This window comes from Pyrgilauda ruficollis, unplaced genomic scaffold, assembly GCF_017590135.1.
Source record: "Pyrgilauda ruficollis isolate IOZ18807 unplaced genomic scaffold, ASM1759013v1 scaffold165, whole genome shotgun sequence".
Lineage (NCBI taxonomy): Eukaryota > Metazoa > Chordata > Aves > Passeriformes > Passeridae > Pyrgilauda > Pyrgilauda ruficollis.
Window position 1 is genome coordinate 1,454,403 of NW_024515320.1, and position 12,683 is coordinate 1,467,085.

The 12,683-nt window shown below is 51.7% G+C and overlaps 1 protein-coding gene across 1 annotated transcript in view; it reads right to left on the reverse strand.

Annotated features, from left to right (window-relative positions):
- Positions 1-12,683, reverse strand: part of IFFO2 (intermediate filament family orphan 2) — a 40,808-nt gene that overhangs the window by 9,250 nt on the left and 18,875 nt on the right. The window contains exons 2-5 of the mRNA XM_041463466.1: positions 6,100-6,160; positions 5,655-5,750; positions 2,951-3,091; positions 903-1,045 (exon numbers count right to left, since the gene is read on the reverse strand). Coding sequence (XP_041319400.1) covers positions 903-1,045; positions 2,951-3,091; positions 5,655-5,750; positions 6,100-6,160 — 441 coding nt within the window. The remainder of the gene's footprint in view (positions 1-902; positions 1,046-2,950; positions 3,092-5,654; positions 5,751-6,099; positions 6,161-12,683) is intronic.

Sequence of the window (12,683 nt, forward strand, 5' to 3'; positions counted from 1 at the left end):
CCACCCGTCGTGTGCTCCCCCCACAAACCCTGTCCTGCCCTGGGTGGGAAGCCCTGGGAGTTCTGCTCTGCTGTCACTGCAGAGCTGGCAGGGGACACCCCCCATCCCCCTGGGGACACACCCACGGGGCTGCTCAGGGCTCTTCTCTGCCAAAAGAGAACAGCAGAGAGCCCAAAAAGCCTCACCAGGCTGTGGCCACCCCCATCCTGGCCCTGATGGGAGAAGGGGACACAAGGCACACCTCCAGCCACCTCCCTGAATTGCTCAGAGCAGCACCACGTGCTGAGAGTCCCTCCTGGGCTGCTACAAACTTCCTTTGTGGGAGGAATGTGGTTTGGGGTAAAGTTTTGGTTTGGGGTGAAGCTTTAGGCAAAATGATTTAGTTTAGGGGTAAAGCTTTAGGCAAAATAAACTCCAGTTATTCAAATGTGGGAGACTGAACTTTGCAGCAACAGCTGACAACACCAACGTTCCTGACATCTAGAAATTATTGTCCACCGATCTTCAGAGAGATCCACCCCTCCCATTTGCCTGCAGCCCAACTGAAAAACATCCCAAAAAACTTGAGAGGTTTCTATCCACCCCAAGCTGAGTTTTCAGTTCAAATTCTATCCAGCCAAGCAGCAGCAAACTCCAGAAATCAAATATTAAGCCCAAGATGCAGAACAGACTCCTGGTTTTGACTCTTTTTTTGTTGCATTTTTCCTCTTTTGCAGCAACCCAGAATAGCAAAATCAGTTTGTATTTTTTATATCCTATGTATTCCTCCCACTTGAGGGAGGAGCAGAAATCTGATAATTTTATTTGAACTTCCCCAAAGCCTCCTGGCCTGTGCCACGCTGCTGGCTCAGAGCTTCCAGGCTCAGGCTGCCTGTCAGGAGCAGTTTTCCTGGGGTACTCACAGCTGGTTGAACATCCTCTTCATCTCATCCGTGATGTTGAGGGAGCAGCTGACCTCGTCATCCGAGAACCTCCCGTTGTCGGCGTCCTGCTCCGACAGCTCCTCGTCCGACGGCAGCTTCCGCTCCTTCTTCTTGGAAGCCACCTGGGGTGGAGAGAGCAGCAGTGACTGCAGGGCTCAGGGAGGGGAATGGGGGTGCAAGGAGAGGAGAGGAGCTAGGGCTGAGTGGGGGTGGCAGCTCCCGGGATGCAGGGATTCCAGCGGGCACGGGGCACAGGAAGCAGCTGGGGAGAGCAAAGCGAGCTGCAGGCTGCCAGCGCTCTGGGGATGTTCGTGTGCTCACTGAGCCCGGCCTGGCACCTGCCAGAGGCCATGCAGAGGCTGGGATGAGCCAGGGAAAGGCTGGGATGAGCCAGGGCAAAGCAGAAGGGGCAGCAGTGCCCGAGCAGAGAGCAGTGACAGAACTCTGCCTCTCCTGCCACCACCACAGGTGTGGCCTCCAGCACAGAACCCCAGCAAGGAACAGACAGGAAACCTTTCCAGAGAGCCTTTATTCCAGGGAGGAATTTCCAGAGAGCCTTTATTCCAGGGAGGAACTTCCAGAGAGCCTTTATTCCAGGGAATAAATTTCCCACCCCCAGGAGCAGATTGAGGATCCTCAGCACACAAGAAGGGTTGGCTGAGCCACGGAAAAGCCTGGACAGCCCCCAAGAAATGAAGTTCAGAGAACTCAAGGGACAGCCCTGCAAGGGGCACAGAGGGAACACACAGGATGCTCCCAGAGCATCCCAGAGGGCTGGGAACACACAGAATTATCCCAGAGGATCCCAGAGGGCTGGGAACACACAGAATTATCCCAGAGGATCCCACAGAGATGGGAACACACAGAATTATCCCAGAGGATCCCACAGAGATGGGAACACACAGAATTATCCCAGAGGATCCCAGAGGGCTGGGAACACACAGGATGCTCCCAGATCCTAGAGGATCCCAGAGGGTTGGGAACACAGGATGCTCCCAGCTGGTGCCAGAACCACAAACACACAATCCACTCCCAAGCTACAGCAGTTTTCCCTCTTCTTGGCACACAAACCATCCCTTGCTGGCCTTGTTCTCCAAGGTGTCGTTCTCCTGGTCATTTTAACCCCTGCACGCCTGACCAGGAGTGTGCTCTGCAGTCACCTCTGAGCAGAAAGACTCAGCAATTCTCCTCAGAGACAAGGAGGAGGCCCTGGCACCATACAGTGGCTCAACCTGCCAGAGAAATAGTTCTCCTTTGAGGAGATTTGAGTCTTTTGGGGAACACAGGGGGAAAAAACCATCAAACATTTCAGCACCTTCACAAAAGAGCCCACAAGGATCTTTTACAGTGTATCTGGACAGCACTTAGCACACAGTGTGCTATCACTACACATAGAAAAGCATCAGATTTACTGAAAGCCTGAGTAAGACACATTGAGATGGAAGCAGAAGGAAGGTGGGTTAATCAGAGCTGAAACTGCAGCTGTGACACTGGGAGTGACAGCCTTGATCCAGGCAGAGCTGTCACTGCTCGCTTTTGGAGCAAATTAAAGGACTTTCCTTCGAGCTCCAAGGAGCTCCAAGGAGCTCCAAGGAAAGCAACTGGAGCAGCCAGAGCTCACCATCACAGAAATGTTATTTCTGGCCACAGAGCTCGAGCTAGAAATAAGAACATTCAGATGACAGTTCCACAAGCTTAAAACCTGTCACTTGTGAAGGGAACAAATGGGAGGGAGGAATTACACAAACCTAGACTCTGTAACACTGCTTTTTTTCCCTGCATTAAGTACAGACTAACATCAGACTCACAGCATAGCTTAAAGATCATCCTGGGACTCCTTTTTTGTTAAACTCTCTGCACTTTGTGCTCCTGGTGCTGCAGCAGCTCCTGCAGCAGAGCCACCCTGACAGACAGCGGGGGAAATATGGCTATGGAGAGGGAGTTCAAGAAAAGGCAAATGACCTGGGCCACACTGCTCAGCCCTGCTCCCTCTGCCCTGCCCTATGGAAAATTCAGGGCCTAATCACCTGGAAAATCTTGGAAACGTCTTCCGAGTTGCGCTGCTGCGCGACATCGCACAGCTTGGCCGTGATATCGATTCGGCGGCAGATGTCCATGTCCACCTTCATGGCCTTTTCTTGGATCTTTGTGTCCAGGTCTGTCATGGGCTGCAGGAAGGACAGCAGGGATTATCTTCTATTATTAGACAGTTCAGGCAAGAAGAGATACCCCACAGTATCTCTGGAACCCCAGGCCACACCAGTGCTAAACATCACACCCTGTTCTCGGGCAGCAGAGCACGGGCAGTCTCAGGACTCCACAGCTCACCCCTGATTCTAACCAAGTTCCAACTCAGAGGGACTTGCCATGGAAAAAAAACCTGCACCCACCCCAGAACAACTGCTCAGTGTGGCAAGGGGAGCCTTGGTGGGTCAGGAACAGGGCGAGACAATGCAATGCCCAGAGAAGTTGAGGCTGCCCCAGCCCTGGAAGTGCTCAAGCTGGGCTTGGAGCACCCTGGGACAGTGGAAGGAGACCCTGCTCATGCCAGGGGGTGGGGCCGGATTGTCCTGAAGGTCCCCTCCATCCCAAACCATTGTGGGATTCCATAAATAACACTTCAAAAATGGAGAGCAACCCCTGTGCAGCGTGTGCAGGGCAGAGTGAAATGTCAATCCTGGTGAGGATGCAACACTTCCCCTCTTTCAGACACAAAAGTTGTGCCTGCACAGAGAAGCTGCTGATAAACCAGAATCCAGGCTCCACAGCAACTGCACACAGAGCATGGGACCAGCAAATCCTGACTGGATCCAAGGAGGTCCATGAAAACCTTGGCACAGAGAACACTCCTCACTGGCACTAACCTGGCTTCCAGCCCAGCCGAAGTTCTGCATGAAAATTTCTGTGTGAAAAATACTGCCTTGTAGTAGCTCTAATTGCTGAGATACTCCCACTCAGACAGAACATCTGGCTCCTTATGAAGGAAGAAACATTAAAAAAACCTCCAAAGCATATCTTCCATCCTAGTTGAGACTTGCTCTCCTGGACAGTTCCACTCCTAAGCTATGCTTCCATCTGGGACACAAAAGTGGAAAAACCTTTTGCAGACCATTCTTAAACAACAAATCCCATTTCTAAGAGAAAACTTTGGGCTTTTTGTTGGTTTGATTTTCCCACCATTTTTAGTTTTAAATTTTTACACAGTCTTCTCCAGGCCCTGTGAACCACCTTTAGAGTCTGAGCTTTTTGTTTTAAATTTTTACACAGAGTCTTCTCCAGCCCCTGTGAACCACCTCTGGAGCTTTGTGTTTTCCAGACACTCTGAGGAAAATAAATCTCTCAACACTGACACACTCGACACAATCTCACCCACTGAGCTGCTGATCCTTATCTGCAGGAAGGAAAGAGCCACGTGCCAACATTTTGCACTTCTCTATTCTAAATATTTGCCTAGTGAGGCTCAAAGCAAGCACTCCCAGTGCTTTCCTCGGATTCCCTCATCCCTTGGAGCCTGCCCAGAGCACTTTCCCTGAGCCCAGAGGATGTTTGCCTGCAGCACCACCTCCCTCTGCACACACAGCAGTTCCTGGGTGAATGAAGTCAGGCCCCAGCCCCAGCAGCCTCTCCCCTCCAGGCTTCAACCCAGCACGGCCACCCTTGATTAACCACCAGAAGGACACACAGCTAATTGCCAAATTTCCCATGAGCAGATCTAGTGGCCCTGAGAGAATGGATTTGACACCTGGGAGCGGGTTCTGCAGGTTTCTGTGAAGTCAGGAGAAGGCTGTTGTTTGCAAAAATTACAGAATAAATCAGCGTCACAGGGTTTATTCCTCAGACAAGTGGCTTCACCACTACCTCAGACTTACTGAGAAAGGCACCTTAGTGTTCTCCTGGCTTATCTTTCCAGATATCTGCATGATCTCACTTCTAAATAAAAGAATTTTATCCACTCAGGGCCTAAAAGATCCTCTGGCTTTGAAGAGAGCTCAGTATCTAATGAGACATGAGGAAACTCCTGAGAAAACAAGACTTTTTTTTTTTTTTTAAGCCATGAGGTTGAACCAGCCCTGGAAGCAAAGCCAATACCTGAACCAGAATTCATCTTTTCAGAGCTCATTAAGGGAGATGGGAAAGACTTATTCCTCCCTGGGAGGGTGGGCAGGCCCTGGCACAGGGTGCCCAGAGCAGCTGTGGCTGCCCCTGGATCCCTGGCAGTGCCCAGGGCCAGGCTGGCCAGGGCCTGGAGCAGCCTGGGACAGGGGAAGGTGTCCCTGCCATGGCAGGGGGTGGAACAGGATGATCTTTAAGCTCCTTCCAACCCAAAGCAGTCCATGATTCCATACAATGTGTTCCTCTAGGAACAGGATTTTTTTGCACGACTCCGGGCGAAGTCCCCGTGCCAGCAGCTCCTGGAGCTGCACAGGGCTGAGCCTGCTCCCCAGGCTGGGACTTCTCCAGCCCTTTTCTCCCAGATCCGAGGCTGCCCAGCAGCTGTGGGGAAGGGAGGGGAGGGCAGAGTCCTGGTTATGGGTAAGCAGCAGTTAATGCATCTCCACACAGACCAGACAGGAAGCAAGGGAGGGGGATCTGTCTGATGCATTAGATCCCAGCAGCCATCACTAATTACACAGCAGCACTCGCTAATTACACAGCAGCACTCGCTAATCACCTGGCTGTGGATGAAGCCATGTGCAGGACACACACCCACAGAGGGCCCTCTGTACTTACATCACTCATCAGACCCTTAAAGACCACCAGCTCTGCCTTCAGCCTCTCAATCTTCTCATTCAGCTCCTCCTGGAGAGCTTCTGCTTCCTGGGCCTCCTGCAAGGGAAAACACCCGGGAGGTGAGAGGGGAGAGCCCAGCACAGCTTCCCACTCAGCCTGAGCAGGCTGGTTAAAAAGGGGGTTAGAATGGAACTCCATTCTTCAGTGAAATTTAATTGTTATCCTCCGTTGTAAATTCCACTCCCTCCTCCCACTTTGTCATAACTTCGTCACAAACTTCATCATTTCCTGCTCCAGCTTCCCAACATTAGCACTGACCTCTGCAGCAGCACAGCTGCCTAGCCAGAAGGCCAATTTTTAACGAAAAGACAAATAAAATGCTGAGCAGCATGAGGAGAGGTGCAGAAACCCCTGCACCTTTCACCCCAAACTGCCCAAACCTCACCTCTCTCAGGGTTTCCACCATGGATTCCAGGCTCATCCTTCTGGTCAGCTCCTCTTCCCATCTGAAAGACAAGAGGTGCGAAGTGTTAATGACAGAGAAAAGTGGTTCTTCCCCTCAGAATCACAAGTGTTCTGATGGCTGTGGGAGGATGACAGTTACTGGAAATGCAGAGCAGATGGTTCCCCTCAAACAGAACAGGGAGTCTGTGAGGGAAGGAAAGCTGTCTCCACTTTTATTGGGACCAGCATTCCTCCTGCTCTCCCACACAGCAGAATCAGGGAATCACAGAGCTTTGGGCTGGGAAGGAGCTCAAAGATCCCATTCCAGGGATCCATCCCCTCAAAGATCACCTCTGCACCTCTGGGCAGCCTGTGCCAGGCCCCACCCTCACAGGAACAATTCCTTCTTCATTTCTAACCTAAATTTCCCCTCTTTCAGTTCATTTGATATTTGGCTGCAAATGAGGTGGGAAGTTTTCAGTCCAGAAAGAATCCAGGAACTTATGTCAATCAAAAATGTTCCAGTTTCCCAGCTCAGTCCAAGCAGTCCATGTGTTTCTGTGCCTCCTGTATCCAAATCCTCACTCATCTCATGCCTCAGCCACTTCCCAGCCCTCCAGCTGCCAGGAGAACACTGCAACAATCCCCGAGTGCTGGGTGCCCACCCTCAGTGCTGGGGGTGGCAGGGAAGGAGACAGAGCTGAAGTTTAATTAAAGCTCACACAGTGTCTGAGGTCATTAGTGGGGCTCTGAGCAGCCTGGCCTGTGGAAGGGAGTGAAACAAGATGACTTTAAGGCTGTTTCCAACCCAAATCGTTCTGGGGTCCTACAATTATTTTTTTAAGCATTAAAAGAAAAAATCTGTTTTTAAGCACTGAAACCCTTTACAGCAAACCCATCATCTGCCAATATTAACTGGAAAGATGATGATACACATCCATAGACAGGGGAAGGTTTGAGTTTGGCAGGAGAGGGAAAGCCAAGTGGGTGCCCCTCTTGGAACAGGCACCAGTGCCACCCCATACCTGCCTGTCTGCTGGGACAACAGGAATTACCCTCCTGGAAAAGAAACTTTGGATACCACAAATCAAAAAGAATCCTGTGAACAGACTCTCCACGTGCCATCACAACCATTTCTGTTGCTACCTCAACACTTCTCAGAGTTCAGCTGGAACTGTGAGGCCAGAAATCCACGGAATCAAAGAAATCACAGGGTTAAATCCACCAAAATACACGGATTCAGCCCATTTTCCAAGGCCCAGAGCACATGGGGATGGCTGGCTGCATGCAGGATGACCCCATGGAGGCTGATCTTATGCCCACAGCAGCACTGTGCCCCTGGGCACAGCCCTGCCCTCAGAGGGCAGAGTTCATCCCACCTGGAAGGATGGAGGGGATGTTTGGGCAGGGAAGGAAGGACACGGTGCAGCTCCGAGGACATTCCCACCCCAGCCACTCTTCCTGCTGCTGGGGGGCAGGAACATCCAGCACAGCAGCCTGTGAGAGCTGCATTTGTGCAGGAGGACTTGTTGTGCATCTTTTTACCAGCATCGATTCACTGCCAAGCCGGGGAAAATATTTAGGCTGGAATTTGCATTTGTCACCAAACGTTGCAGCTCGGATTGCCATGCCCTGGGTGGGTTTTGTACTAATTACATGTGCATTGCTATAAAAATAGCAACTTTGCCTTTCACGTTCTAACATCAGAGGCAAGAAGGTGAAATTAATTAAAGCAGGCAATTACATTGGCAATCTGTGAGCTGCCTCTCCTGTTACCGGGCAATCATCCCTCCTGTCTCTGCTGCCACTGGTGGATGGCAGTCGAGCAGACACTGCAAAAATTGATCCGCTGCTTCTCAAGGTTTGAACTCCTGGGAGGAGAGATCCTGGCTGCATCCAGCCCTCCTGCTGAATTATTGCCTCCTCACCCTGCCTTCTGCAGAGGCAGGGAGGGATTTTGGGAGAACGTCATCTGTGTGTTTTCCCTGACTCTGCCAAAAGGCAGGAGAAAGGATTCGAGCTCCTCCCAGCAGGTCAGCCACGGCAGCTGCCAGAATTACACTTCCCTGCTCAGACCAGCCTCCCTCGTCCTGCAGGCATCCCAGCAGCTCCATTTCTTTGCTTGGTGCCTTTTGCAGAGATGTACAGCCCTAATTCCTGCCCAGCAAACCCAAACCAGTGTCTCTTTCAGGAGAGGGGGAAAGGTGCCACCTTCCAGACACCCTCCCACCCACAGTCCCTGTTTCTCTTAATTACAGCAACAGTAAAACCATGAGGTGATTTTTAATCTGTTCTAACCAGTTATTCACCAGATTTTTTTAAAGTTCCTGCCTGACTGAAGAGAATTTTCACAGGTCTGGCAAGGAGGGTCCTACTAACCATTAATATCAAATTCTTAACCCCAGAGCACGTTCCTCCCACCCACCACCAAGCTGATTAACCTCATTTACCAGCTCAAAATGCCAATCTTACTTTCCCCTCACACTTAAACCTCGGGAGAATATTCACAGTGAAGAGAGGACAGAGCCAGGCAGGAAGGCAGGGGATGACAATGGAGAGGAGGATTAATTGTGTATCTCAACTTCCAGGGAGGTGAGACAATAAGAAGATTGCTCATTCTGTGATCATCCTGTGTTTGCTGCAGCACACCCGACTTTAAAGGGACCTTGGCAGCCGTGCTGCTGCACATTCCCAAAATCCAGGAGTCAGGGCACTGAGAGGATGCCAATTATGGCTCTGCTGCCTTTATTATTCACCACACTCCATTATTCTCCTGGTCATTTGTATTAATCAGTATTTCTCTCCTCAGTTACCATCTGAGGTCAAACTGTAACCCCAGCAGGCCGTGGATGCCCCTCTGCTCCCTGGCACACAGAACCAGGGGATGCAGCCCAAAATGCCCTTCTCCAGGAGCTGCCTCCATCCCAAGGGAGAGGGAAGCACAGCAGGACGGGAGCAGGAGCTCCCTGATCCCTCTGCGTCCCTTCCAGCCCAGGAGACTCCACAATTCTACAATTCTGCAATAACCAAACTGCTGGAAAACCAGCAGCCTTCCCATTGCAGCAGGATACGAACTGCTGCTGCTCCCCAAACACGTTTTATTTCCTTGGCTCACATGCAGCAATTGCAATGGTTTCCAGCTGCATCCAAAAATCCTTTTTCTGACTCAGAAACATTGCCATCCAAAGCTCCCAGACTCTGGGGCTTTTCATTACATTTTGAGTTGTTTCTTCTAAAAAAAGATCAGCGACATGAATTTGTTCATGCCTAAGCCAGGCTTTTTTTTTTTTCCCTTCTTTCCCACCTTCCAAGGACGTGTCAGTCCCATCCACCCGCAAATAAAGGGCAAGCCTGACTTTTCTGAAGCCCTTTTTTCCCAGATGTGACACATCACATTCTCACATTCCAGGGCCATTCCGTCACTCCTCGGCCGGCTCAGCCCTGCCTCACGTCTGAGAGGAGAACAAAGGAAGCCCGGCTCTCTGGGAAGGACACTGGGCAAACAAACCCCCGGAGCAGTCAGGATCAGCATGGCTTAACACTGCCTCAAAAGCCCTCTCAAGGAACAGGATCCTCTTCCCTTCTCCCGTGCCAGCACCATGTCCAGTTCAGGAACACACACAGGGAAGGGCAGCAGATTCCCAAAAACCCCTTTGGAATAGCAAGCCAGTTCCAGACAAGTTTGCCTTGCCGAGAGCTGTTCAATAACTGCCTTTTGGAGGGAGTTGAGATGTCTGGTTTGATTTAAGCAATGAACAACGTGCTCACAGAAGGCACCAGGTACAAACATGCGGGGTTCAGAATGTTTTTGCTCAAGGCAGAAAGGCACAAACAGAGCAGCTGATCATTAATGACGCCTGATGGTATCAACTGGATTATTCTTTCATTAAAAATATCCCTCCCTCAAGGAACGAAACACTCATCAAGTCATACTTAATGACAAAGTATTTATTCCATAAGCAAAACTCTTCAGGAAGACCTTTTTTGTAGGGTTGTGGAGGAAGAAAATCCCGGAAGGGAAGGGAAGGGAAGGGAAGGGAAGGGAAGGGAAGGGAAGGGAAGGGAAGGGGAAGGGGGGGGAAGGGAAGGGAAGGGAAGGGAAGGGAAGGGGAAGGGGGCTCCTGAGGTATCAGGTTTAAGTCCACAAGGGGAAACTGAAGCATTGATTTGAGCAGTACCCATAAAATGCCCACGGAGACAGGAACTAACAATTCCCAAACACACCAACACTCAGAACAGCCAGCAGGCCTGGCAACAGAACCATTGCATCTCCCTGCAGCACCCCAGTGTGGCACCAGCTGCTCCCAGCCCCGCTCTCCTGGGGGACAGGAGCACCTCCCCTGGCACAGCCCAGCTGCCAGGGATGCCCCCAGCACTGAAGCCCCCAAGGCCGTGCCCTGCTCCCAGTACCGCCTTGTGCTCCCACCCTCCTTCCAGCAGGGCTGGGCTGCTCCAGTGCCCAGGTGGCACCCACAGGAGCCTGAGCACGAGGCTGTGCCCACAATGGCACCATGTGGCACCCACAGGAGCCTGAACACGAGGCTGTGCCCATGTGAGGCCATGCCCATGCTGGCACTGTATGACCCCACACCATGCTGGCACCGTGTGACCCTCGCTGGCACTGTGTGACCCCACATTGCATTGGCACTGTGTGACCCAAGCCGCGCTGGCACTGTGTGACCTGTGCTGGCACCGTGTGACCCCACACTGCGCTGGCACTGTGTGACCCCACACTGGCACCATGTGACCCCACACTGCGCTGGCACTGTGTGACCTGTGCTGGCACCGTGTGACCCCACACCGGCACTGTGTGACCCCACATTGCATTGGCACCATGTGACCCCACGCTGGCACCGTGTGACCCCACACTGCGCTGGCACTGTGTGACCCACGCTGGCACCGTGTGACACCACACTGTGCTGGCACTGTGTGACCCCACACTGGCACTGTGTGACCCACGCTGGCACCGTGTGACCCCACGCTGGCACCGTGTGACCCCACACTGCGCTGGCACTGTGTGACCCACGCTGGCACCGTGTGACACCACACTGTGCTGGCACTGTGTGACCCCACACTGGCACTGTGTGACCCACGCTGGCACCGTGTGACCCCACGCTGGCACCGTGTGACCCCACACTGCGCTGGCACTGTGTGACCCACGCTGGCACCGTGTGACACCACACTGTGCTGGCACTGTGTGACCCCACACTGGCACTGTGTGACCCACGCTGGCACCGTGTGACCCCACGCTGGCACCGTGTGACCCCACACCACGCTGGGCGCGTCCCTGGCTCAGCCCCTGGCAGTTGCCCAGGCCTGGCCCAGGGGTGCAGGGCGTGCCCACAAATGCCATCCCACAGGCACAGAGCAGCCAGCAGCAGCTCAGGGGGACACTGATGGCACTGAGCACTGATGGCACTGCCATGGACTTGGCAGCCCCCAGATGAACACACCTGATCCCACAGAAAGGGATCCACACTTTAATCCTGTCATCAGCCAAGGCAGGAGCCTGGGCAGGGGTTTGGCTGTTTGGGATGGGAAAGGAGCGTGTTCCAGACCTTCCAAACAGACCCAGAGAAGCCCTCATGACACCAAAGCTCTGCTGCAGTGCCAGGTCCCTTTAACCATTTGTCAGCCATGGGAAGAGCCACCTCTGCCCCCTCACCAAACCATTCCTGGGGCTGGAAGAGAGTTTGGGATTGTAAACACAAACAGCTGCAGGAGCTCAAAAGGTCTGAACCACACAGGATGGATTTCATTTTAAAAAAGAACTCTAAGAAGCCTTCTTTACTTTCCATGGAATCCCAGAGTGGTTTGGGTTGGAAGGAGCTTAAAGATTATCCCATTCCACCCCCTGCCACAGGCAAAGACACCTTCCACCACCCCAGGCTGCTCCAAGCCCCATCCAGCCTGGCCTTGGACACTTCCAGGTACAGGGCAATCACAAACTCCTGGCTCTTATTAATTAAATAAAACAAAAGAGACCAAAAAAAAAAAAAAAAAAACCAAAAAAAAAAAAAAAAAAAAAAAAAGAAAAAAAAGAAAAAGAAAAACCCCAAAACAAACCAACCAAAACAAATTAACAATTCACCATTCTCTCTGATTTTGGAATCCTTTCCTAAGAGATCATTTTCCTTCCAGTTTTCCTTTTGCACTAAATTAGACATAAAATTGCATCAACCAATTAGATTCTTCACAATTGCTACCTCTGTCTAAATGAGCATTTTTAAGATGCTGTACAACACAGGGATTCCTCCTGATTATCCCAAGCGTTGATCATGTTGATCCCACATGCCCAGCCTCATTGAAGCAAATTAAATGTTACTTGATGGGCTCCATGGAGAAGATATTAATTTAATGGGAAGGGCTGATTCCATTAGAGCCTGGCTGGAACAGAGGATGCAGCACTCAGTGAAGTTGTGTTTCTGCCTGTTGCAACACCCTCTCCACAGAAGCTCTTTTGTCAAAAGCCATTCCAGGATCAAAATTCCCAAACATCAGAGCCACGGGGGAGTTTATTCCTGAGCCTTTGTGGTGAGACATCAAATCTCTGCAGAGCAGAACCTGCCCCCTTTGCACTGCTCC